This window comes from Macaca mulatta, chromosome 6 (assembly GCF_049350105.2).
Source record: "Macaca mulatta isolate MMU2019108-1 chromosome 6, T2T-MMU8v2.0, whole genome shotgun sequence".
Taxonomy (NCBI): domain Eukaryota; kingdom Metazoa; phylum Chordata; class Mammalia; order Primates; family Cercopithecidae; genus Macaca; species Macaca mulatta.
Genome location: NC_133411.1, coordinates 152,261,631 through 152,288,635, shown reverse-complemented (window position 1 = coordinate 152,288,635; position 27,005 = coordinate 152,261,631). Strand labels below are relative to the sequence as shown.

At 39.4% G+C, this 27,005-nt stretch overlaps 2 protein-coding genes across 7 annotated transcripts in view; both read left to right on the top strand.

Moving 5' to 3' along the window:
* The window catches only part of LOC144329569 (uncharacterized), a 330,604-nt gene extending 325,986 nt beyond the window's left edge, over positions 1 to 4,618 (top strand). The window contains exon 3 of the mRNA XM_077937309.1: positions 109 to 4,618. Within this exon, the coding sequence (XP_077793435.1) occupies positions 3,661 to 4,008 (348 nt within the window). The 5' untranslated portion in view covers positions 109 to 3,660 and the 3' untranslated portion in view covers positions 4,009 to 4,618. The remainder of the gene's footprint in view (positions 1 to 108) is intronic.
* Positions 1 to 27,005, top strand: part of NR3C1 (nuclear receptor subfamily 3 group C member 1) — a 154,090-nt gene that overhangs the window by 23,445 nt on the left and 103,640 nt on the right. The window contains exons 1-3 of one of the 6 annotated variants that reach the window (XM_077937306.1): positions 4,795 to 4,901; positions 6,026 to 6,066; positions 8,454 to 9,650. In XM_077937306.1, coding sequence (XP_077793432.1) covers positions 8,467 to 9,650 — 1,184 coding nt within the window. In that variant the 5' untranslated portion in view covers positions 4,795 to 4,901; positions 6,026 to 6,066; positions 8,454 to 8,466. Of the gene's footprint in view, positions 1 to 4,794; positions 5,292 to 5,926; positions 6,067 to 6,256; positions 6,677 to 8,453; positions 9,651 to 27,005 lie in introns of those variants that run through there. The other 5 variants (XM_077937307.1, XM_015141113.3, XM_015141120.3 and 2 more) reach the window with 5 other exon arrangements.

Genomic DNA, 27,005 nt, shown 5'->3' with positions numbered 1-27,005 from the left:
ATAGGAAAATAAGTCACAAGGAAGTATGCTTATGTAAGAGGAAATATATGTGATAAACAACAGGAGACGTGGGAATGAATGTGGTGTGTTATGTCCTTTCTTTAACAGAATCTTGTAACAGACACTACTCAATACATTGATCTCAACTGATCCAGTTCTCCGGTCTCCCTGGAAAACAATGGATTGACGCCCAGGTTGCACTGAACACCAGAACCATGGTCATTTCTGCACTTCACACGATTCTGCTCCCATCAGTTGAGCTACCAACAGTTCCTGGTGCTTTTGCTTCCCAAACATGTTTATGCCATTTGTTGCTTATTACTGTACCTACTTAATTTGATTAAACATTAAGTAAAATGATGAAATATGAGTATAAAAAATTGTTCTATAAAATCTAAATGGAAAGATGCCATAAAGCCTTCCTTGACTTACAATTGCTGTCAAGCAAGGTGGATGTAAGACAATTTTAAAAGATTGGGGTGGGGGCAGGAACAAGGAAGCATAAAAATTTAGAAATCTGCACTAAAATTATTCTAAAAGTACGTGTTGAACATCCGTAACTTGACAATCTGAATTTTGAAGTGCTCCAAAATCCGAAACTTTTTGAGCATTGTTATGATACCACAAATGAAAAATCCCACGTGGAAGTACTTACCACAAACTTTGCTTCATGCCCCAAATTATTTTAAATATTGTACAAAATTATCTTCAGGCTATAAGGTGTATATGAAACAAAAATGAATTTCCTGTTTAGACATGGGTCCCACCGCTGAGATTTCTCATTATAATGCAAATATTCCAAAATCAGAAAAAAAAAAAAAATCCAAAATCTAAAACACTTTCAGTATTAAGCATTTCAGGTCATAGATACTGAATGTGTATCTTTAATTTCTTGCTCCACTTTGTTAAAAAATGGGGAAAATAGTAATTCTACAGATGAATAATAATTGCTAATGATGAGTAAATACTTCCTATGACCCAGGAATTAGTCTAAGCACTTCACATATATCAAACTTGTTTAATCTTTATAAATTAGTACTATTATTATCCTCATTTTACAGATGATGGAAAAAAGCACAGAGAGTTAGCCTGCCCGAGGTTACATTCCTTTTAGTGGTGGAGACTGTATTTGGCCTTTATGGTCTGTCTTTTAACTGCTACGCTACATCAGTGCATTACAGGTATAGTTTATACACACACTAAAGAAGACATGGAACTCCAGTCAGTGGGCTCATAAAAGCTTTAGACCTTCATCAAAAGATTAGAAAATAAATGTTCAATCATAGGTTCTAGGTTTCAAAAGTTTAAAGTTTGCAAGTTATCTTTCTTGAAACTATTTCCTTAATTTTTAAATTAAACTCCAGTTCAATCACATCCGCTAGAAGGCTTCACTTTCTACAAAAGGGGCAGGTAAAGGTGATGATCTTAAATACCATACCGGGAGTTGGGATCTGTGTAGCACTAGAATCAAGAGTTATTGTATATACTTGAGAAGGAGCACGGCATGATTTAGTTGATGTTTTGGAGGGGTAATCTGAGAGTACAGCTTGGATTATTTTTGAGGGAATGGAGATGATAAAACATGAAGAGAATGGGAGAACTCATTGGGTAATATGTCAGTTTCTGAGATCAATGTATCAGGTGGTTTGGTTATTAGTCAGGCTTAAGGTTTTGTTGGCCTTAGGACATACTCTCTAAGACCATATAGTATTCATTCATTTAACCAACACCCACTGAGCACCAACTATGCACTAGTGATAAAGGGGTGAACAAACAGACACAGTCCCTTCCTTTGCAGAGCTTTTATTCTGGTGGGTGACACAGAGAAATAACAAATGGAGGCACAAATAATGAACTATCATTGTAATGTGCTAACAAAGTATGCAGAATACTATAAGAAAATACAATCACGAATCTAATCTGGTTTACTTTTTAAAAAATGGGGGGAGCACTCGGATGTTTAAACACAAGACAATAAAAATGAGGATCTTGAGTATTATCCATACACTATTTATAACCCATTTGGCCACGACAATAACCCAGTAAAAGTGATTTTACATCTAGCTAACTAGTTGAGTCGATGTGATTATAACCCTGTAATGTATTTGCTGGGTGCCTACTATGTAGTGGGCTCTGTTCCAGGAGTGGGACATAAAGCTATGACAAGACAGATCAGGTCCTTGCCTTGATGGAGTTTGAATACATCACCTTCATTTCCACCTCTGCTTCTAAGACAATCAAATACATTCCCACTCAGACAGGGATTCATCCTATTTCCTGTAGTAATTATAAGTTCCCAGAGTTACAGATTAGTAAATGCCATACCTAAAGACTTAGGATATTGTGCGTAAAACACTTTCAATAGTGCCTGTCAGACAGCAGATGCGCAATAAATGTTGACTTTTGTTAGAATCGTGTTATTATTATAATGCTAAATCTCATGTCCTTTCTGGTACACTGGAGTTCATCTCTTGAATTAAATTCCATAAGCACTTATTGTAAGCCTATCAAAGAATTGATATACTACTCCATGTTAATGATTGAGCTCAGTGAGGAAAACCACTTTAATATTGTCTAATTCCTCTCTTAATGCATAGAAGCCGTGTGAACTTAGATAAGCATCAACCTCTGTAAGCCTGTTGTCCTCATATTGAAAAATCGAATAACAATACCTATCTCGTTCAATGGTTGTCAGCAAAAGTGGGCAGCAGAAGAGTGGGGATCAATAAATGTTAGCCACAAATCATAACTATTTGTATTACTCTGAAAAAGAGGGGTTAACTTACAGTTTATGCATGCTTCCAAATGAATGCGGAAGACTAAAGAATGAGAATTTTTTTGCTATTAAAAAATTAACAGGCACATTTAGATCACTGAAGAGAGAAATTAGGAAAAGTTTATTTTTTTTGCTCAATTAAAAGTGTTTTCAATGGCATATTTAAAACTATGTGAGTATTCTTCCCTGTTAAGATCTGCAGAGAAAAAAAATGGAGGGAGAATAATTGGGAACTCTTGTGAAATCATAAATTATTTAAGCAGAGTACCTACCACTAAGGATTTGAGCATGTATGAGTGACAAGGTGGATTCTTAGACCAGAGATTCAGCAGTGAGACAGGCTTATGGCATGGGTAGATGTGTTCCATTAGACAACTGTATTTTCCCCTTAATTATATACATATATATGTATATACATATGTATACGTATATGTATATATAAATAGAATTCTTATTTTAAGCACATGTACAAGGATAATTATTAGCACGGGCTATTTAACTCACTTTTAAAACGTGTAAAACATTATTGTAGGGTCGGGTCTTGATTTGTTTCCCATGACACTGTTGGTAGTTTAGGGGCCAAATTAAAGAAAGACATCTCATTCTAGTGCTTGAGGCTCAGAAACTGGAAAAAGGGGTAACTAGGTCAAGTAGCGCTCTCAGAGCCTCACAGAAGAGCATCCGAAGCAAGGGCCTCCTTCTAGTTGACTTGTGCCAAGGGGAAAGAGAAGCGGAATCTGCCTTCTGAGTCCAGAAAGGGGTTTTGTTAACATGGAGTTGCTCAGCGCCCTTCATAAAAATTCTTCTGGCTGAGGGTTCTACGCTGGCATAAGGTTGGTTCCCTCTTCTTTTCCGAGGTGGCGAGTATCTCTTCCTTTGCCAAGATGGCAGTTCCAGAATCCTCTGGAGGCGGCCTCCGTAGATCGTCTCCGGACAAGAGGCTTGCTGAAAGCCTATTTCTTTCCTTTCACACTAGAAAACGCACAGGGAACCGTTTACCCTTCAGAACCGAGGAAGAACGGCTTAGGCTACCCGCGATCGCCAACCTTTGCCAAGATGGTGGCCGCGGGGTCGGGCTGACGTCACTGTACCCTACCAAGATGGCGGCGGGCGGCTTCCGGGACGCGCTTCCCCAATCGTCTCCAAGATGTCAGAACAGAGGCGGCTGCCGTCAGTCTGAGCGCGGCGGGAGGACAGAGAGTGGCTGTGGCCGAGCGCCCGAGCAGGACTAGGTGGAGCTGCGGCAGCCCCCGCCCCTGTCAGGAGCTGGCAAGCGATGTCACCTGTGGGGGCGCAAAAGTTACCTCCCCAAACCCTAAAGCCACACAGCACAACCTTTCCCCGAGTCACAAAAATAATCTGCCGCACAAGATACGAGGCTCGGTGCAGGCATCGCCCAAGCCTTCCCGACGCAGCGAGCTAGGGAAGGGAGCTGGGGCGGGGGCTTCCCTCGCCCCACGGCCCTCTCCTCTCTCAGGACGGGCCACGTGTTTCCTTCCCCTCGGACTGAGGGGGAAAGCTCGTAACAGGAACAGCTGTAGGGAGTTGAACGCTGGCATTTTAAAGCTGTCCGTATTTTGTTTTATTTGTAGGGGCTGGGGTCCCATGAACGTGATAGGGTGAGCAACGCATAGAGTCGAGGGCAGCAAATGTCAAAATTTGGGGGTGGGGCCTGCACCGGGAACTTGGACGCGGGCCCTGGTCGGGGTGGAAGGAGAGGTCAGGAGTTTGGGGAGGGGACGCATACTTCGCCAGCAACTTACTATTTCGCCTGCAACTTGCTTTTAGGACTGCCGCCCCCTGCTTTCTTTAATCATAATAATAAAAATGCAAAGAAATCCAGCTCGCTGGAGGTTTTGCGTTTGGCGTGCAACTTCCTTCGAGTGTGAGCGCAATGGGCGGGAGGGGTGGGGGTTGAACTTGGCAGGCGGCGCCTCCTTCTGCTGCCGCCGCCTCGCAGACTCGGGGAAGAGGGTGGGGGACGGTCGGGGCGCGGGGGAGGGTGGGTTCTGCTTTGCAACTTCTCTCCCAGTGCGAGCGCGCGGCGGCGGCAGCTGAAGACCCGGCCGCCCAGACGATGCGGTGGTGGGGGACCTGCCGGCACGCGACTGCCCCCGGGCCCAAAGTACGTATGCACCGACCCCCGCTCTCCAGTCCCCTCCCTGAAGCCTCCTCAGAGGGCGTGTCTGGCCGCCCGGCCCCGAGCGCGGTGGAGACGCTGCGGCACCGTTTCCGTGCAACCCCGTAGTCCCTACCGAAGTGACACACTTCACGCAACTCGGCCCGGGGACGGCGGCGCGGGCCACTCGCGCAGCGCTGCCGCGGGCGGCGCCCCGGCTCCTCTGGCCCGCCCGCTGTCACCCGCAGGGGCACTGGCGGCGCTTGCCGCGGAGGGGCAGAGCGAGCTCCCGAGTGGGTCCGGAGCCGCGGAGCTGGGCGGGGACGGGAAGGAGGTAGTGAGAAGAGAAACTGGAGAAACTCGGTGGCCCTCCTAACGCCGCCCCAGATAGACCAGGTCGGCCCCCGCCGCCGCCGCCCTGTCTTTTTCCTGGGGAGTTGGGGGCGGGGGACGAAGCGCGGCGCGCCCGGCTGGGCTGCCACGCCGTGGGCCGCGGGCGTGCAGGCGCCGTCGGGGCCGGGGTGGCGGGGCCCGCGCGTAGGGCGTGGGGGCAGGGACCGCGGGCGCCCCTGCAGTTGCCAAGCGTCGCCAACAGGTTGCATCGTTCCCCGCGGCCGCCGCGCGGCCCCTCGGGCGGGGAGCGGCCGGGGGTGGAGTGGGAGCGCGTGTGTGCGAGTGTGTGCGCGCCGTGGCGCCGCCTCCACCCGCTCCCCGCTCGGTCCCGCTCGCTCGCCCAGGCCGGGCGGCCCCTTCGCGTGTCCGCGCTCCCTTCCCTCTGCCGCCGCCTCCTCCATTTTGCGAGCTCGTGTCTGTGACGGGAGCCCGAGTCACCGCCGGCCCGTCGGGGACGGATTCAGTGGGTGGAAAGAGACGCCGCAGCCGGAGCGGCCGAAGCAGCTGGGCGCCGGGACGGGGCACGCGCGCCCGGAAGCCCGGACCCGCGGAGCCCGGCGCGGGGCGGAGGGCTGTCTTGTCAGCTGGGCGATGGGAGACTTTCTTAAATAGGGGCTCTCCCCCCACCCATGGAGAAAGGGGCGGCTGTTTACTTCCTTTTTTTTAGAAAAAAAAAAATATTTCCCTCCTGCTCCTTCTGCGTTCACACGCTAAGTTGTTTATCTCTGCTGCGGCAGGAGCTGCGGACGGTGGCGGGCGAGCGGCTCCTCTGTCAGAGGTAAGAAGCGAGGCGGGGAGGGGGCCGGGGCGCGCTCACTCCGACGAGGTGCCGGTGGGACCGGAGACGACTCGGGGGCCGCCGCGGGAGCCTACAAACTTTTATTAGCCTCGGGGAGTGGGGGTGGGGGGCTGGCGAGGGCCGGGCGACGGTGACGAAAGGGCAGTGCGCGGGTGACAGCGCTGGCTTCTTCCTCTCCCTCCGCCGGCGTCCCCTGGCCGGGCAGAGGGGGAGGAACCTGAGCTCGGACGGCGAGCGGAGCCTTGTCGAACTGCCGGGGGTTTCGAGCCTCTTATTCCCCGACGGGAACACTGGCCTCTTTTCTCCCCCCGAATGTCCCCTTTCCCTCCAAGGGGCCGCCCAACACCCGTTTTCGTGGTGAACGCTAAGCCGCGTCTGAATTCTACTCGCTCGAATATTTGCACTCCACCCCGGCGCGCCCGAGCGCGAGCCCGGGCTCTGGGGAGGCCCCGTCGCGCCTGGCTTGGGGAGGGCGTGCAGGGCGCGTGAGAGTACACACGCGGGGGGCTGACAGCTTGCTACTTGGAGACTCCGGCAGGGGCTAGCGTTATCTGGTGGAAGTGGGCGTGTCGGAGAGAGAACTCAACAGGTCTGGACATATTTCTCTTTTAACCTCGCACTTTTTTTCTCCCCCACCCCCCGCCCCCGCCCCCGCCCCCGCCCCCGCCCCCGCCCCGCAAGGGCTTGCTCTTTAGCGTTTGTTGTCAATTCGCGCCTGAGGTTTCTAAGTGGCCCCTTTTAGAAAAAGACTCCCTGTAACCGTAATAGTTTTGTGTTGCGATTTTCGACAAGTGCTAGTGTGACGTTTGGGGTTGCAGACTTGATAATTGCAACCTTGTAATACCACTTAAGACCCTCTGGCATGGTTCATTAGGGCCGATTAATGTGGCTGGGTTATTTGCAACTTAAACTGGGGGATAATGTCGCTTGAGGGAGCGTTTTCGTTTTAGGAAGTATTGTTTTGGTTTCGGGTTTGAAGGCAGCTGTCAGAAAACGGTATGGAAATTCATTGGGCTCCATTTGATACCTCGTGTTTAGAGATCGTTATCACCTCAGATAAACAGGGCAGAGAGTGGGGAGATAAGCAGTTTACCCTCAAGATTTGTAGTGGCAAGTCCACACCCCTCTCTTTACCTTCATATTCACTTTTCAGTGAGGGCCAGTGACATTTATGTTGCCTAACGTCATCGTATAGGAAAAGTTTCCTTTTATTGGGCAGGATTTGACTATACTGTCCCAAATGTGCTTCTCAGTCTTAGTCCATCTCTTAAAACACCCTGATTAACGATAGCCTAACAGTCTTATTCTCTTGAGAATAGGCTGAGAATTGGGATAGGTGAAGGTTTGATAGGTGAAGGCAGAGAAAATTATTTTGAACATTTTACTGGATACCGTTGTACCTGAATTTATATGAATGTGATTTTACGATTCTGTGTTTTTTCATTTTTCGGTACTTCGATATTTGTTTGGAAAGGAAAGAACTTGGAGATGTAATAGCATTTCATATTGAGGATCTCAAGCAATGTAAACAAGTGTAGCTTGATCTACATGGTTTTGTGAGTTATGATAAGGGTCAGCTATATTTAAGTTATTTAAGCTAACAATGTAGTGAGAAGCTACTACACATTGTCTTCTGCTCTTTAAAATCTAAATTTTAGTTGACCTATATAATGTGTATCTTATTTCATATATCCAAAATTTGGAGGTAGGCACATCCAGTCAGAAGTATGGGTTAAAAAGCCTTTTCCCAGCCTGTCGGAAGATAAGCAGATCAGCATCGTTTATTTTTCAAAGAAAATGTGCATGGTTCACCAGTTGGTTGTACTTAAAGGTTTGGATGTGTGAGTAGCTGGTAGGAGGGAAATTTGGAAGTAATTAGGGATTGAGGAATTCTAGCACAGTATTTATCAAATGTTATATGTATTGATTCTCAGAAAAGCAAACAGCCTTGATTGAAAAGAGGTAGGAATTTTAATGATCACACTTCCTTTTTTTGAAATTAAATACTTTGACATCAACTTGAACCTTTAGAATAATCAGATGTAATGAATTATAATGTTTGTGATTAACAAAGCTACACGTTCAGTGAGTGGCAGGATGAATAGCCAAGCTTAGTTCGATACAATTTTGCCCTCAGCTGTGCAAATGGACTGCATTGTACTTTTAAATGTGGCACGCTGAATGGGAGCAGGAGACATGGCTTTTTATTCTGAAAGATAGAAATTACTCTTTTGGTAACAAAGAATTTGATTCGGAGTTAACTAAAAGGTTCATTTAACAAGCTGTCTCTTACTAATCAGATCAGGGAGATAATGTGACTTTAGAATTTATGATGTTTTCCCCCGTTTTTGTTTTTTGTTTTGTAGTTGATATTCACTGATGGACTCCAAAGAATCATTAACTCCCAGTAGAGAAGAAAACCCCAGCAGTGTGCTTGCTCAGGAGAGGGGAAATGTGATGGACTTCTATAAAACCCTAAGGGGAGGAGCTACTGTGAAGGTTTCTGCATCTTCACCCTCACTGGCTGTCGCTTCTCAGTCAGACTCCAAGCAGCGAAGACTTTTGGTTGATTTTCCAAAAGGCTCAGTAAGCAATGCGCAGCAGCCAGATCTCTCCAAAGCAGTTTCACTCTCAATGGGACTGTATATGGGAGAGACAGAAACAAAAGTGATGGGAAATGACCTGGGATTCCCACAGCAGGGCCAAATCAGCCTTTCCTCGGGGGAAACAGACTTAAAGCTTTTGGAAGAAAGCATTGCAAACCTCAATAGGTCGACCAGTGTTCCAGAGAACCCCAAGAGTTCAGCATCCACTGCTGTGTCTGCTGCCCCCACAAAGAAGGAGTTTCCAAAAACTCACTCTGATGGATCTTCAGAACAGCAAAATTTGAAGGGCCATACTGGCACCAACGGCGGCAATGTGAAATTGTATACCGCAGACCAAAGCACCTTTGACATTTTGCAGGATTTGGAGTTTTCTTCTGGGTCCCCAGGTAAAGAGACGAATGAGAGTCCTTGGAGATCAGACCTGTTGATAGATGAAAACTGTTTGCTTTCTCCTCTGGCGGGAGAAGACGATTCATTCCTTTTGGAAGGAAATTCGAATGAGGACTGTAAGCCTCTCATTTTACCGGACACTAAACCCAAAATTAAGGATAATGGAGATCTGGTTTTGTCAAGCCCCAATAATGCAACACTGCCCCAAGTGAAAACAGAAAAAGAAGATTTCATCGAACTCTGCACCCCTGGGGTAATTAAGCAAGAGAAACTGGGCACAGTTTACTGTCAGGCAAGCTTTCCTGGAGCAAATATAATTGGTAATAAAATGTCTGCCATTTCTGTTCATGGTGTGAGTACCTCTGGAGGACAGATGTACCACTATGACATGAATACAGCATCCCTTTCTCAACAGCAGGATCAGAAGCCTATTTTTAATGTCATTCCACCAATTCCCGTTGGTTCTGAAAATTGGAATAGGTGCCAAGGTTCTGGAGACGACAACTTGACTTCCTTGGGGACTCTGAACTTCCCTGGTCGAACAGTTTTTTCTAATGGCTATTCAAGGTAAGATCAGTGTTTTTCTGTTTCTTAAGAATGGTACATTTAAGATAGATTAATAGATGTAAATCTTCATTGGTTTGTATGTGTTCTCTGAAGATTCATGTGCTTTTTTATATGAATAAGCTCAAGTGGCCTTTTGAAAGTAGAAAGGGTAGACAACCTAAGTAACATCTGTACGTCACCATTTCAGTTTTTTTCCTTAAATAGTGGTATTCAGTATCCCATTGGCCAATGGTGAGGATTTTATTTAACATTTAAAAAATAATATTGCTCATTAACAGATAAGGAAAAATTATATACATTCAGGAGAGTATAATGTCTCAATACCATATTTTGTTGTGCATGTTCATTCAGCTGTTTTAGAATATGTTCTTATATTACAATAAATGATACCCTTACTTACGTAGTCAAAAGTTGTGCTGCCTTATTTGTAAATTTGTTAAGTGTTAGCTTGAGATTAACGGGTTAAAAGCAGAAGTACCAACAAGTAGTAGAAGTACCCTGTTCTTCAAACTGAATCTTCTGTTAAAGGATTTGAGTTTTGAAATTGCTAAAGCAATGCAGTGAACAGTGTACCAGACCATAGTATTAGACACAGGTCTTGCTCACAGGGTTCTTGCCCTAAAGTAGACAAGTTATGTCTGCCGATCAATCTCTTTAATAGAGGAATTGGTGCCAACATGGTGCAAAACAAAATTTTACTTTCAAATGTTCCTGTTCTCAAGTAGATAACTGATGGCCAAAATTGTTAAGCTTCAATTTTCAGCTATCATTTGATTTTTCTCTTTTTTTTTTTATACTCACTTATAAGCATACTGATATTCTGTCTGACCCAAAAAGGTCAGAAAATGGAATTATCAGAAAAAAGTTCTAAATGTAGACATATGTGTTGGTAGAGGTTAATTTCTCTACCCTGTAACCTCATTCCCAATTCAGATAAATGCTAGGTTTTATATCCATTTTAGGTGTGACGGAAAATATAAAAATGTGGATTGTAGTGACCCAAGATTGATTAATCAGCAGGTTTTTTTTAAAAAGAAGACATAGCAGACAGAATGATTTATTTGTATGTAACCATTGAAGTTTTTTCTGAAATGTTAATGATATTCATCATTCCCATTAACTTGTTATTCAGATTTTTGAAAATACTTTTTCTATGAAAGCTATCCCTAACCCTGAGGACGTCTCTTTCTTTCCTCTTCACGTAGGAAGTTCTTGTTAGGGAAATAATTTAGGCTTAGATTTAGGGTATGTTCTGTTCTTCTAAAAGGCTTAGTTGTCAAAAAAAAAAAAAAAAACAAAACAAAACACAAAAAACAAAAACAAAAAACCCTTGGTTCTTACGGTTAATGCGAACTACTTCCTAATCTATTGTTTAAATAATTATCTTTTATTTAGAAGAACACTACTTCAACCTGAGTTGAAGGTTTAAAATGTTTTTAGTAAGGAGATTTAAGATGTTTCTTACTGCATGAGCTGTTGTGTTTTAAATGCTAAAAGACATGCTGTGTTTTAAAATTTTCAATTGCAAATTTTTGGCAATAGAATTCACATACTTGGTTTTCTTAAAAGAGTTAAGTATGGTTGATTTGACTAAGCTATCTGTAGGAAACTCTTAAATTGACTTATAAAACGTAATTATACAAAGAAAAATAAAACATCTTAGGAAACTCTTGGGGATTAGTAATGGATTTTGTCCTGATAATCATCATGCATGGTTTTCATTTTCCTTACTATAAAGAAAAGGCATGGGACAAAACTTACTTTCCATTTGCTATGAACTTTTAAACCCTATAAAATCTGGGATATAGAGTATAAGTAGGTGAACATAGTTACTCTTAAATCACTGAAGGTGATTTTAATGCTTTAACTTTTATAGTACTTTATGACATAAAGCATCTTCATGTATTTTTAATTTGGGCCCCATAACCTTATGGAGGTAGTAGGCAAGGCAATGATGATGCTGCTCTTTAGAAGTTCTTTAATATCGAAAGAAATGATTATTTTTATGCCAGTCTGTGATTGGGAAATATAATCAGTAGTCTATGTCCTAATAAGAAGGTATAATACTTTATACAGGGTATTTTGTTAATATTTGAAGATTTTGTACCTTACGGCATTAACTTAGCACTGGGAACTATGATTACCCAAAACAAAGCTTCATCCAAATAAATTGAAACAGTGTTTCTTTTAAACCATCATTGAATTAGTCTATTGTTTCCAAACAACAGCCCTGATATAGCTAAAATTAGTTGCTTTCTCTTCTCTATATGTTACATGACTCTAGCCAAACATTTGCTATGACCAGTGGCCCTGAGTGGTCAGCAGATAATCAACACGTTGAGACCACAACTTGATTGAATACTGACCTTCTGACTTTACATAGAAAAATATTAAATGCCACTAATAACTTGAATTCCTTTTAAATTAAAAAAAATTATAAATTGCAATTTGACTTTTTAAAATGCCACCTAAAATTTTTTTTATCAGAATGCTTCAAAAAAAAAAAAATCCTCACTTTATTCTCTGGGGGTGGGAAGAGGCAATTCCTTCCTTCCACCACAACATTGAATTATCACATAAAATTGTAAAATTATGAATATTATGATTGAGTTTAGTAAAGCATTTTCTTTTTAAGTTCATTTATAGTAAAACAAGAGAAACCTTATTGATTCTCAAAATCTATTCTTTAAGTAAAACAAACTAGCCATTCTAACTTAATGTGCTTTTAAAAATACTGAAATTCAGTACGTTTAGCATAAACTTACTGACGAAGGCACATTTCTGCATTATTTGATTTTTCAGCCTTGTTTCATTTAAGCATTAATGGCAGAGGTAGAGAAAAGAAATGGTTTTAGGTGGTATTAGAGTTTTTATTGGGATTATGTTGAAATTTTAGTGTTAAAAAATTGTTCATATCCTGAACGGAGGGATTATTGGAGAGAATGAATGATGTTGGATGAACTTGTAAATTCAGTCTTCGGCAGAGTCTAGGGCTCTGATGATTGGCACTTAATGAAACTACTAAAATTTATGTAGATTTTAATGTCTCAGTCGCATCTGTATCTAATTTCATAAAAGTAATGAAATTGAAGACCTATACAGATACAGAATGAGTGAAGCAAATTCTGCTAACATCATGTTGAATGCTTTCTCAGAAAAAGAGGAAATATAAAGAGAAGAGATTTGAGTATGATTTACCCCCTCCCCCATGGATACTTTCTTTACTTCCTACCTTTTTTCTTTTTCTTTTCCTTCTAAAGATTCTGGCAGTGGGTGTTTCAGTGTTTTTTAAGCTTAATATTTCTGGTATTCATTTATCTGAAGTGATTTCTGAATGTTAAAGGAGATTTCCTTTTAAATATTTATTTTTAGCTTTATGATGAGAATCTTATTTTTTAAATCTATAACTTGTTATGACTATATGATTAGTAAAAGAAAAGCTTTTAAAACACACTGTGTATTCAGGTGTGTCATTTTAGTGTGGAATGACTAATACAGAAATATGTGACTAGCATGTGGTCAGATTTTATTGAAAATACTTGTGATGTTTCTATGGCTGTTCCCCTTATATTTTTATAATTGGTAACATAATTCATATGCTATTTTGGTTTTGTCTATTTGTGTTACATATATTTTAGTCTGATCACTTTTGCTGTTTATTTAATGTTTATTCATTTTATGAAAGAATTATTCTGAAATATACCTTGCGTAAATGTAGGTTAAATGCAAATTGTATTAACAGTGAAATGAATATGTGGGTAGAGATCACTTTAGGGGCCTTTTGAGATTTAGTGAAGGAAAGATTGTATCGAAAGGGTTTACTTCAGTGTGACTGCCTAATGTGAAAGTCAGAACATCTGCATTAATTGGTTAGTTACATAAATCTTAGTCCACTCTGGCCTACAGGTGATTGAAACAGACCAGGAAATCTTAATTTACATTAAGTTTAGACTAGGTCTGAGGCATAGTTCTTAAAGCACATTCTTTTTTACTTTAATGATTATACCTAATTTTAATTAGCAGTGAGTTCTCATTATGTGCTACTACTTATGGGGGCAAATTAAATAAGCAAAATAGGTTTGTGCTGAATCGCATTTACCCTTCTGAGGACATCCTGGTAATATTTTCATCAAGAGTAATTGTGTAATGCAGTATTTACAGGTATTTGCCAGATTAATGGGCACTTGTTTTCATATTTCTGAGTCATGAAAAATACACATTGGTGATTCCTATTGCATAAAGAGTTTTCAAGAAATATTTAGTTGCATTAAGCTATAACTACAAAAAAAATCAATTACTTATTGACCTTTACAGAGAATTTTTAAAAGCCCATGCTCTCCTTATTTCTGCAGCTTCAGGGAGCCAACTGCTCTTACTTTCTTCTGGCATATTCTATTAATACTTGGGTTTTGTATTTTTCAAATAAATAAAATATTCCTATTGAGAATTGAAAAAGAAAAGATCTACTAAGCGTTCCCTTCCCCTTTGGATTATGTGTGATCGTTTCTGTGCTAAACTAGATTAGGGTGTGACTTGTGATGGTGATTTTTGTTCATTTTACATATTAAGAAAGAAATAGAATTTTATCGCAGTTCAAAATTAGTTGTAGACAGTGGTTTTAACCCCCAAACACCTAATTTTGACAGGTTGCTTTCTTTATTCCTCAGTACCGTTGTAAATGTCTCTAAATACAGAATTTCCAGTGGAGTTCATAAATTAATTGGTAGTGGAAGGTGAAGAGGGAGGAGCAACAGAGATGTGCAGTGCTATGAATAAGTTTAGGAATATCAAGATCAATTCTGAAAGCTAACAGTTTGGATCAACTGTCATGAATTAGAGGTTTAAGAAGAGAAAAATTTAGGGCTATATTTAGGCACAAGGAAATGCATTAATCAGGATTACAATTTAGCTTCTTTTATTTGAGGTAGAAATCTAAAACTAATCATGGCTATATAATACTAATTGTTGAGTTATGTTGTTTCTTACTATGCTTTATTATCAAAAAAGAATAAAATGCACATTTTACTTTCTTTTAGATTATTTTAGGTAAGATTAAGTTCATATTTGTCCCATCTTTATTTAAGCTGCTGTTTAATAAATGAAAATCTAATGACTTGAATGTAGTCAACCTGATGTCTTAATATTGATATAATCATTTCATATTTCATAGTGCCCTTTTACAGCCATTGTCAACTGACTGGAGAGCAACCTTTTTCTTTGGTAATATATTTCTATGGATTATGTATTTTTTCTGCTGGAATATTGAGAAAATTAATTTTTCATAATATATATGTAGAATAAATTATGGGGTTCTGCAAGTGCTAGACAGTCACTTAAACTATATTGCAATACATTCCTTAAATTCAATATTTTGAATGAAAATGTGTTATCCCCTAATTTTATCCCTGGGCTAATTTAAATATTAATTGCATCCCAATAGAGCTGCATGCTTAAACATACTTTTTCAGAGTAACCCAAGTATTAATTCTGAGTGCTTCAAAATATTTTTTAGCAAGTTTCAACAAGATTAATAGTGTTTATAATGCAGCAAGTTCAGTGAAAGTACCTGTTGTTTTAGAATTTTTTTTCATTCACACTATAGGGCACCAAAAATATATATAAGGGGAAAAAAGGTTTAATGATATGATTAGTTGTAAATGTTTACACATTATCTTACCTTGAATTTTTATTTTTGTAAAAAAATAATTTGAGAGTTCAGTAAGTATGCAGTGTTTAAGATACACAGTTTGTTGCAAAAAGTGTGAACTTACTATTTCTTTTTACAGTAAAATTAGCCTTTATTCTAGTTGATTTCATAATTGTCCATAATATTTAGCCGTGGCTATTATGAAAGTATATTTGATAGCCAAATTTTGAAAGCTATTGTGAAATGATACAATTCAGTACATGATTTATTATTTCATGTTGTTTGGGGCAATGCTGTGACTTACGACCTTATGATTGTCACGTGCTGAACACTAAAGCTCTACCAGTTTGTTATGGACACTTTTACCTTATGTTATTTTAATGTTTTGTAATTACTGAGGATAAGAGCTTCCTTAATTTTAAGACTATTTAAATTTCAGATTTTCCTTTTTTATTTTTTTAACCCTTAAGTCCCTTCCAAAGAATTTGATTTAGTTATTTAGTAGTAGAAACAGAAGAAAAATACTCAACTAAAAGTCCAAAGACCTAGTTTCTAATGCTAAGGGAGACAGTCTGTGGCCTCAAACTAGGTACTTTGGAGTCAAAAATACTTTATTTACGACTATGAATTGTTTTCAAAACACGTGTGTGTGTTTCTAAAATTCCAAAATCCTTTCAACGCATCAATTTGATGAGGGAAGTAATTAGGGTGGGGAATGGTATAACAAAGTTAGTTCTTTGACATTTTCTTTATAGATTATCAAGTGTAAGACAAATAGATGTGAATACAGATTTGGGGTTTTTATAAGATAAGGATTTAAAATAACGTAGTTGGTGATACATAAAAAATAAACTATTGCTGTTGTTAGCACCCGAGAGGTGGGGCTCTTGGGTTCTCAGAGCTTGTTTTCTATCTTAGGTACAGTTATTTTAGATTAGAACTTAAAAGAACTTGAGAGCTCCCCTAATCTTACCCCCTAATTTTTTCGAATGAGAAATTGAGATCCATAGGAAGTGTTGAGGTAAAGATCACAGAACACTTAATTAGCGGTGTTGCCAGTTTGAATATCTCAATTCTTAGTTATCTAAGTTCCCTGGTAGGCTTCTTTAATTATCTGGGTCTCTTCTAGACATTTGAAACAAATAGTCGATTGACATAATACAGACTAGCCACATACTTTATAAGAGATACTTTTGACTCATTTAGATTTTTAAAATATACAGTGTCTATATTCTTCCCTATACATTTTGTTAACCTATTTTTCCCTAATAATGATTAAGCACCAATTATGTGACAGCACTATGCTAAGCACTTTGCATGCATTCATTTCATTTAAATCTCAACTCTGTGAAAAGTTTTTATTCTAGTTACCGTATTAAGTCTTGATTCTGTCAATATCCATGTAGCACAGAAGGCAGCAGTTATTTACCTTAATTTTACAAATGTGAAAACTAGAGGCATTTTAAGAGAAAAAGAGAAAAGAATAGCCAGGCAAATCTTAATACTTATCTGAAGGGAAATATTTAATATTGGGTATGTTAGTTCCTCATGTATCTTTAATAATTTTTGTCAACAGCAAATCTTTAAATAAAATATAAGGGATCAGGCCTTTACTCTCTTGCATATATTTGTAAAGTCACTTACTGCTTTTTGTCACAGTTTCAGTTTCTGTAAAATACGGCGTTTTTACCTGACAGGATTTGTGCATGTATGTTTACTTTGAAAATTAGAAAGCATTATAAAAATGCAAGGTGGAATTTTTAAAGCTCTGCCAAATTCACTTAGCTTAAACCAGTATGACGCTCATTGGCTAAAGTGCATTATGACATCTGTGACTGTGGTGTAGGTATTTCCTATAATTAAGACTCTTTTAGGGTCTGCTACATGCAATCCCGGAAAGGTCATGAATTGCAGTTTCGTGAAGACTACTGTATTTTACAGCCTTCAAATGCCAAGGTAGTATCTTTACAATGATTTTTTTTTTCAGTTTTATTTTTTTGAAAGTGCCTTCAATGAAGTTTTCAGTGGATTTTGTTGAGGGATATGAAGTATGCCATCTAAATAATAGCCATAGTGATAACTCCACCCACATTGTTATATTTTTATTAATAAATGCTAGAGTATTCTCTTTCTGGTATTTCCTGTTCTGATGTTTTTGTGTAATCAAGTATGCAAAGATTCTTTGTCATTAGAAACCTTAATTTGCCTGAAAATGGGAATGAAGTAAGGATTAAATTTTTTTTACATTTATTACATTTATTGAAGCTGTCTGAAAAAGCTCTTGAGTATGTTGAATACCAAAATTTATCCTAACTACATAAATTTGGGAGGATTGTGAAACTTGACTGCACTTACTTTTTTTCTTTATTGATCAAGTGGTTGAAAAAAACTTGAGTTAAACAAATTTGATGTATTAAACCGAAGTTATAAAAGCAGAGGCAAGCATAGAATTATTAAACGGCAGTTTAAATTGGTAAACATACCGATGTAGAACCTAAGTTTGTAGGCAGCTTTCTTAGATGGAAACTTAAAAAAAAATTTAATTAGAACATTATGTGAAATTTGTCATCTGGAATTCAGCTGGGTTTATTAAGGATAAAGTGTATGACTATAAAGTAGATTTTTTTTTTAAACAGAAAACCCAAAATAAATGTTCTAAATTTCCACCTTGGGAGGCTATGTATATTGCTCCTCTTTGAAACTGCCTTCAGAACCACCTTGTAAGCCATAAAAGAAAATTGGACTCATTGCATTATAGTAACACCTAACTGTTCTTGCTCAAAGAAAATGTATTTATTCCTAAGCCTTATTTGTGTGACTTCAAATCATTTGAGTATTTCCAGATATTTAGAAATTTACTCCTTTCTTGAATGACATTTATTTTCTTTGAGGGTATTTAAAAAAGCCCACATAGATAATTCTACAGAAAATGTTTAATTCTGTTTTGAATATGCCTGGAATAAGTGAATAGCTTGCCAGGGTGACTATTCTGAAATGGATGATGCTTGTTGGTTAAGTTCTGATTTGTGTTTTCTTTATTAAGGAACTTTATGCTAACAGTTTATATATTCCCCCTTCTTGGCATAGTAAAGAAGTAATAGAGACTACTCACCTCTAAGCCTGATTTTTAAAATGAGCATTTATTTTATGTTTAAGTAAGGTAGGTCTGCTTTTGACTTGGACTTAAAGGGAACTTGGCAATAGCAGATATAATGTAAATATAATGTGAATTCCTACAACAGTCTCCCAAACAGTTTAATTTCCCATTCATACACATTTCCCTTAGTGTATCAAGGAATTAAGTATCTGATTATCAGTATAGCAAGAGCAACTCAAGTATACTAAAATTATTTATGCTTATAAAATAGTTTGAGTTATAACTACAATATAAAATTCATATATTTATGACTTTTATTCCTCACAACCTGAAAAAAACCTCTGCGATTACTGATAGTACTTTTAAAAACTAAATGAATTTTGTTACTACTATTTTCTAAATTTAGTCATGTTTACTGTTCAAAAAATGCTAGACTAAAATGGATCCTAATCTTTGAAATGATGAAGACACGTGTAGTGGTGTCAAAAATAGGATATTCATTTTGTAACCATTCTGTTAGTGCTGAAGTTCTTAGAATTTCTTTGTGACAACAGCCTACTTAAGAACTTTAAATTTTTTAGGATTGTACTAAAAGCAAACTGTTTTCTTGGATATTTGTTCTTTCTCCCCAAAAGATGATTTATAAGTTTTCAGAGCTAAGAAATGGGGATGAAGAGCCATTCTAGCATAGCAGGTAATGTTTTACTGCTAACAGATTTTTCTCTACACTGCTTTATTAGCCTTGAACCTCCTAGTTTGTTCTGTCAGCTGGGAGGCTGGTAGATTTTCTATTAGGTAGCAAATGCTTCTCATCACTAAACACATATCATGGGCTGGTATTAGTGCAGTCTGTAGATGGGCACTGCACTTTTAATCAAGAAATGTTTTTGAAGGAAAGAAAAATAGGTGAAGTAATTTCTAACTCAGTATTTTAGGGATGAGTGACCTTTTAATTGGTAATGACATTTAACAGAGCTGTACAGTGTTTTGGGGGTCCCACAGACATATTTAAACAAGAAAATAGTAAATAAGGAAGCCAGAAGGAAAAGTTATAAAACTATTAAGAAAAAAATGAAAATTCTAAACTTCAATTCTGGTGCCTGGCTAAATTTGATTTTTGTATGCCTCAGTGTTTCTCTATGGACACTGGGAAATCAATAAGCAGCCTAGCTACGTTATTATGTTCGTAAGTGGAAGAACTAAAGAACTACAAAGACATGTTCTAGGCCAAGAATTCTTGAGATAGATAGAGTGGGAGGTTAACTAGATGATCTCCAAGGTCCTTCTAATTGCGCTTGGCAGCAGCAAGCATTTATCAAGCTAGACACTGGGCATATGGAGATGAGGAATATGAAAATCCCCAGCAGCATGGAGAGCACTCTGATGATACTCATCCCTGCCTACTCCTCCCTCAATTTGCTTTTTGAAATGTGAGCTTGAAGGATCTCAAGCTCCTTCCTGGGAAGACATAACTGAAATTTCATGGAGGAACTGCATGGATGAATGGGAAACAAGATTTTATTCAACTATTTGGAATAAGAAAAGGGGCAACAAGGAGTATGAAACAAAGAAAAGATGGAAAGAATTAGTTGACTAGATGAGGACTGAGTAGATAGGAATGAGCCAACAGGAGACTTCAGCAACTAATGGCTGAAAGTATTATGTGGATGCATATTGTCATCAAATACTACATGATACAAGACAAGGAGAATACATGACTTTCACCATAACCTCAGTTTGTGTACCCTAGGTACAAGGTATTTTTTTCTTCTAGTCACTTAAGAATATCCTTACCCTCTAGGAGAAATAATCCTCTTTCTGGGCTCCCCAGTGTATAAGCTCAAATCTGAGGAAGTTTTAACTGAAATGTTCTTTCTCCAGGTACCCACATAGTTTACTCTCTCACTTAAATGTCAGCTCTGTAAAAGAGATCTCTGACTGCTCTCTCTGAAATAGTAGCATCTTTCACATAGTCTTTCCATCTTCTTAACATCATCTGTCTAATTGTGTCTTATCTGCTCACCTGCTACAATGTAAGCTCCGTGAGATCAGTGATACTGTCTGCCTTACTTACTTCTGTATGCCACCATCTAGAATAGTGTCTAGCCTATAGTAAGACCTCTACAAATACATGTTGAATACCTAAATAAACAAAATTTGACATATACACCAAAAAGATGTATAGGAATGGATTATATTTCTAATCTTTCCCGAGTAAGAAAAATGTCAGCAGATACTGAATATCACTGAGAGAGATGATAGCCCAGGTTATCTTCCCCAGATAGAAATAAGCCTTAAGACTGACAGGTGTATATGAATACAGAGAGAAGTGTACATAAAGATGTATTTTCAATTGTTGTCAGTCTCTAAATTTGCTTTAAGACTTTGAAATGGATTGCTTTTCATAATTTCTTGGAATAACTCTGGTCTGTTTACCATTGAAAAATTAGACTAGCCAATGTTTGTAAATGAAGGATTAGAGGGTGTTTTCATTTGGTTGGTTGGTAAAAGCTTGCTCAACGCAGTAACTTATAGTAAATTGTCAGTATAGGAACTTTTGTAGCAGAAGCTTTATGCTTTTCACTTTTATAAGAATTGAGATTGTTTAAGCAGATGAGTCTAATGTATGTTTGTACTGACTTACCTAGAAGGTCAGGCAAGAAATCGGTTTCCTCATTTTTCAAATAAGTGTGTGTGTAATCACTAAGAGAGGAGGGGTGTCTTATTTTTGCCTGAATTTTCAAAGTATCTTTTTTCAGCTTATTTATGTTTTAGATTTCACTTATTCCATCTATAGTATATAACAGTCAAAGGGTTGGTAGGATAAGTTCATCTCTTCCACTAAGAGTTATGGGAGAGTTCAACCTAATATGGCAATGACAGTCAGAAAAGAGAAAATGCATGGTAAGTAGGTGTTAGCTATAGCAAGAAAATCAGATGAGGTCATTTAAGAATGAACTGCTCTAATGTTGAGGAAAAAAGAGGGGAGGGACAAGGACAGGGCTCTGGAAGGCAACCGAAGAGAACAGCCACAAAAAATAATGAATAGCTGAAGAATGAGGAGACAACAATCTTAAAATGTGGCAGGGAGAGGGTAGTTGTCGTATCAACTAGCATAGAAGAGACGGAATAGAATAACATAAATATATGAGTGATTATTGTTGTTGAAACCAATCCTTCAAACGTGAACATTCTCAAAAATCAAAGCTAGATAAATTAGGGAAATCTTAAATGGCACAATATTACTAGTAATTCGTTTATATTTTTTTAAAAAAGGAACCTTAAATTTGAAATTTAGATGTAATTAAAGCAGATAATAAGAAACATACTTCTGAGACACAAAGACCCTGAGATTTGGTTAAGAGTAAGGTACAAAGGCTGGAAGCCAGAAGGGAATTAAGTTTCTGTTCCCTGAGAAGTCAACACAACAGGAAAAAACTGGCCACACCCTAATTCAAACTCTTACCACTCTTACCAGTAGTCTCCTAATTCTCTAGTTTTCCCCTCTCCCTTCTTAATTCATTCTGCAGTCTACTGCCAGATTAATCTTCCTAGAACACCACTTTCAGTGTTATTCCCCTGATCAAAAAGTGTCTGTGGTTTTGTTGCTCATAGCATAGTGGTTCTCCATCTTTGTACCACAACCCATATGCCAGCTGATAGATGGTGGGTAGCCACAGGAATTGTCCATAACCTTTGGAGGATTTGGCTTATACATAGTCTTTTATCCAAGAAAGCATATCTGAGTGTAAGTGAGCATTATAGGGATAGTCTTTGAATCGACTCTTTTTAAAATTTATTCTTCTTTTTGCAAATGCCCCTTCAGAATTTACAGAAATAATGTGTTCATTCCATCTGTAAAATACCCCAAAATGTTAATAAACTTATTTCCGTCACCTCTCCTTTCCTATTTCTTCCTGCACATCTCCCCTTATTCTCCACATTTCCTTGTAATTATATAAGCATAAACAGAGACATATATGATATTTTCTGGGTTGCTTGCCTTTAAATAAAATAATGGGATTATCTTATACCCTTTTGTCTGCAGCTTGCTTTTCTCACCTAACAAGCACACCTTGGACATCCTTCCAGGTCAACAGACGCGGATCCCATTCTTTTAAATAGTTATACGATATTCTATTCAGGTGGTGTCATAATTTTTGCCACTACAAACAAGTTTCTAATAAACACCCTTTTCTATGTATCCTTTACAAATAGCAACTTTTTTCCTAAGCATAGATGATATAGTTTGGCTCTGTGTCCCCACCCAAATCTCATCTCAAATTGTAATCCCCACATATCAGGGGAGGGGCCTGATGAAAGGTGATTGAATCATGGAGGCAGACTTCTCCTTTGCTCTTCTCATGATAGTGAGTTCTCATGAGATCTGGTTGCTTGAAAATGTGTGGCACTTCCCTCTTCACTCACTGTCTCTCCTGCCCTGCCATGTGGAAACATGCTTTCTTTGCCTTCCACTGTGGGTGTAAGTTTCCTGAGGCCTCACAGTCATGCTTCCTGTTAATCCTGTGGAACTATGAGTCAGTTGAACCTCTTTTCTTTATAAGTTACCAGTCTCAGGTAGTTCTTTATAGCACTGTGAAAATGGATTAGTACAGAAAATTGGTACCAGGACAGTGGGGGCATTGCTGTCAAGATACCTGAAAATGTGGAAGTGACTTTGTAACTGGGTAATGGGCAGAGGTTGCAATGGTTTGGAGGACTCAGAAGAAGACAGGAAGATGAGGGAAAGTTTGGAACTTCCTAGAGACATGTTGAATGGTTTTGACCAAAATGGTGATCATCATATGGACAATAAAGTCCAGGCTAAGGTGATTTCAGGTGGAGATGAGGCACTTATTGGGAACTGGAGCAAAGGTCACTTTTGCTTTGCTTTGGCAAATAGACTGACAGCATTTTGCCCCTGCCCTAGAGATCTGTGGAACTTTGAACTTGAGAGAGATGATTTAGAGTATCTGGCAGAAGAAATTTCTAAGTAGCAAAGCTTTCAAGATATTGCCTGGCTGCTCCTAACAACATACAGTCATATGTGTTCACAAAGAGATGGTCTGAAGTTGGAACTTACGTTTAAAAGGGAAGCAGAGCATAAAGATTTGGAAAATTTGCAGCCTGACCTTGTGGTAGGAAAGAAAAGCCTATTTTCTGGGGAGCAATTCAAGCCAGCTGCAGAAATATGCATAGGTAAATGTTAATAGCCAGTACAATAGGGAAAATGTCTCCAGGGCATGTCAGACACCTTCGTGGCAGCCCTTCCCATCACAGGTCTGGAGGTGTTGGAGGAAAAAAATGGTTTCGTGGGCCAGGCCCAGGGTTGCACTGCTCTCTGCAGCCTCAGGACATGGTGACCTGCATCCCAGCTGCTCCAGCTCCAGCTGTGGCTAAAAGGAGCCAGGAGATATCTTGGGCTGTTGATTCAGAGGGGGTAAGCCTCAAGTCTTGGCAGCCTTCTTGTGGTGTTGGGCTTGTGGGTGTGCAGAAGGCAAGAGTTGAGGCTTGAAAGCCTCTGCCTAGATTTCAGGATGTGTGGAAATGCCTGGATGTCCAGGAAGAAGTCTGCTGCAGGGGCAGAGCCCTCATGGAGCTCCTCTGCTAGGGCAGTGCAGAGGAGATATATGGGGTTAGAGCCCCCACATAGAGACCCCACTGGGGCACTGCCTAGTGGAGCTGTGAGAAGAGGGATACCATTCTCCAGACTCCAGAATGGTAGATCCACTGACAGCTTTCACCATGTGCCTGGAAAAGCTGCAGGCACTCGATGCTAGCCTGTGAAAGCAGTCGCAGGGGCTTGAACCCAGCAGAGCCACTGGGGTGGAGCTGTCCAAGGCCTTGGGAGCCCACCCCTTGTGTCAGTGTGGCTTGGATGTGAGATGTGGAGTCAAAGGAGATCATTTCGGATTTTTAAGATTTAATGACTACTACAAAAACCTACTCAGGTTTTTGGACATGCATGGAGCCTGTAGCCTCTTTGTTTTAACCAATTTCTCTCATTTGGAATGGGGGCATTTACCCAATGCCTGTACCCCAGTTTTTTTCTTGGAAGTAACTAGTTTTTTATTTTACAGTCTCATAAGCAGAATGGACTTGCCTTGACCCAGTGAGACTTTGTACTTGGACTTTTGAGTTAATGCTGGAAGGAGTTAAGACTTTGGGGGACTATTGGGAATGCAAGATTGTGTTTTGAAATGTGAGAACATGAGATTTAGGAGGGGCCAGAGGCAGAATAATATGGCGTGGCTCTGTGTCTCCACCCAAATCTCAATCACTTGTAATCCCCACATATTGAGGGAGGGGCCTAGTGTGAGGTGATTGAATCACAAGGGTAGACTTCCTCTTGTTCTCATGATAGTGAGTTCTCATGAGATCTGGTTGTTTGAAAGTGTGTGGCACTTCCCCCTTCTCTCTCTGTCTCCTGCTCTGCCATGTAAACATGTGCTTGCTTCTCCTTCACCTTCCACCATGATTCTAAGTTTCCTGAGGCCTCTCAGTCATGCTTCCTGTGATGCCTGTGGAACTGTAAGTCACTTAAACCTCTGTTCTTCATAAATTATCCAGACACAGGTAGTTCTTTATTGCAGTGTGAAAATGGACTCATACAATAGATTTCCCCAAAGTTGGGTTCCTGAATCAGGGGTATGTGTATTTAAAATTTTAACAGATATTTCCAAATTATTTTTTTCAAGGATTATAGCAAGTCACAGTTCCCCCTGGCAGTGTTTACACTTTTCTTTACAATAAAAATATATAAATCATTATTACTAACAAATTCCTTGCCATGAGTTCTAAAATTGATCACAACATATCAGTGTGCCATATAACATAGCTAAAGACTGTTGCAGTCTGGAATTCAAGCTCCTTCTCTGTGCTTTTAGCAATATGTAATGTTCAAAACCAATTTAATGCTACTTACTCTGTATGCTTTCCTTTATGGAGTCCAGGCCATAGCCCCCCTCCCTCATCTGATAGTATCCTCTGGCAGCCACAGACCACACAGTTCTTTCTACCTAAATTTGCCATTAGCACATAGTAGGTACCCAATAAATGTTTGTTGAATTAATAATGTTTATATATTTCTAATTTATCTCCAAGTAAATCCAGTCTCCTTAAGGACAAGGAATGTTTTCACTATACCACCTAGCAGTTAAGGTACTCAATTTAGGTAGGGCTGTTTGAACAAAGAACCACAGAGGAAGCAAATAGCATGGCCTTGCCTTTAATACATATATTTTACTTCTCTTAGGGAAAACTGGAATGGTAAGAATCTAGTAACAATATTAAGAACAGCACTTTTATTGAGCAGTTACTATATGTGAGACACAGTTCAAACTGCAGAGGATACAACAGTGAACAAGGCTGAAGTTGTTTCTGCCTTTCTGGAGCTTATGGTTTAAAGGTGTTACATTCAAGACATTTGTAGGACACATTTTAAAAATGCCATCCAATTTCAGGCTCTTTCCAGCAGAAACTGTGGAATATTTTTCCATTCATTCAGCATTTACTTAGTGCCTACTCTGCCAGGAATTGAAGAGAAAGCCCAAAGACAGGCAGACCTTACCTGAGAGGTAGTGAACTGACCAGGATGACTGTGGGCAGTAGACTTGTTTCCCAAGCTAGCCTCACCATTTCTGTATTTGCATATACAAGGAAAGGATTAGATATAGGGATTAGTGTCAGCATATACCCCAGGGACATTTGTTTTTAGTGAAAGGTGCTAGTCTTCATCCCTGTACCCAGTACACAAACCACTAAGGAGCATGCTCCTGTCATTGTCAAAGAATCGTAGAATTCCAAATGGAGCTAGTTTTGGTATCCAGATCTCACTTCATGTGAGGAAACTAAGATCCAATATTGTGGGTAAGAATTAGGACTCTTCAGATTCCCTGGGTATGAATCTGACTAACAACTGTGTGAACTTGACCAAATTCATAACCCTATAAACTGTTTCCTCACTTTTAAAATGGGCGTTACAAAATTATGTAAACTGCATAGCACAGTGTCTGGCACTTAAAAAGCACTCCTGAAGTTTTTAGTGATGTGGTTTCAGATTAGGCAACTCCTTAATGCCAAAGGTTTTTACTTGAGAACTCTATTGTGCCAAACCACACCCTATTCATAAGCCTTTTTCATTAATTGATCTCAAACTGGCTTCATTATGATCATAACTTTATTTCAGTTTATTTTTAAAATTTATTTTTAATTTTTATGGGTATATAGTTAGGCATATACATTTATGGGGTACAGGGCATGTTTTGATGCAGGCATGCTTTGTGGGGGTGAGATATAATTGACTGGGGTGAGATATGCCATTGTAGTTTTGATTTGCATTTCTCTGATGATTAAGGATGTTGAACATTTCTTCATATACCTGTTGGCCATTTGTATGTCTTTTGAGAAATGTTTATTCAGATCTTTTGTCCATTTTTTTAGTTGGATTATTTGATGTTTTCCTATTAAGTTGTCTGAACTCTTTATATATTCTGGTTATCATTCCCTTCTCAGATGGGTAGCTTGCAAATATTTTCTTCCATTTTGTGGGTTGTCTCTTTGTTGATTGTTTCCTTTGCTGTGCAGAAGCTTTTTAACTTGATGTGATCCC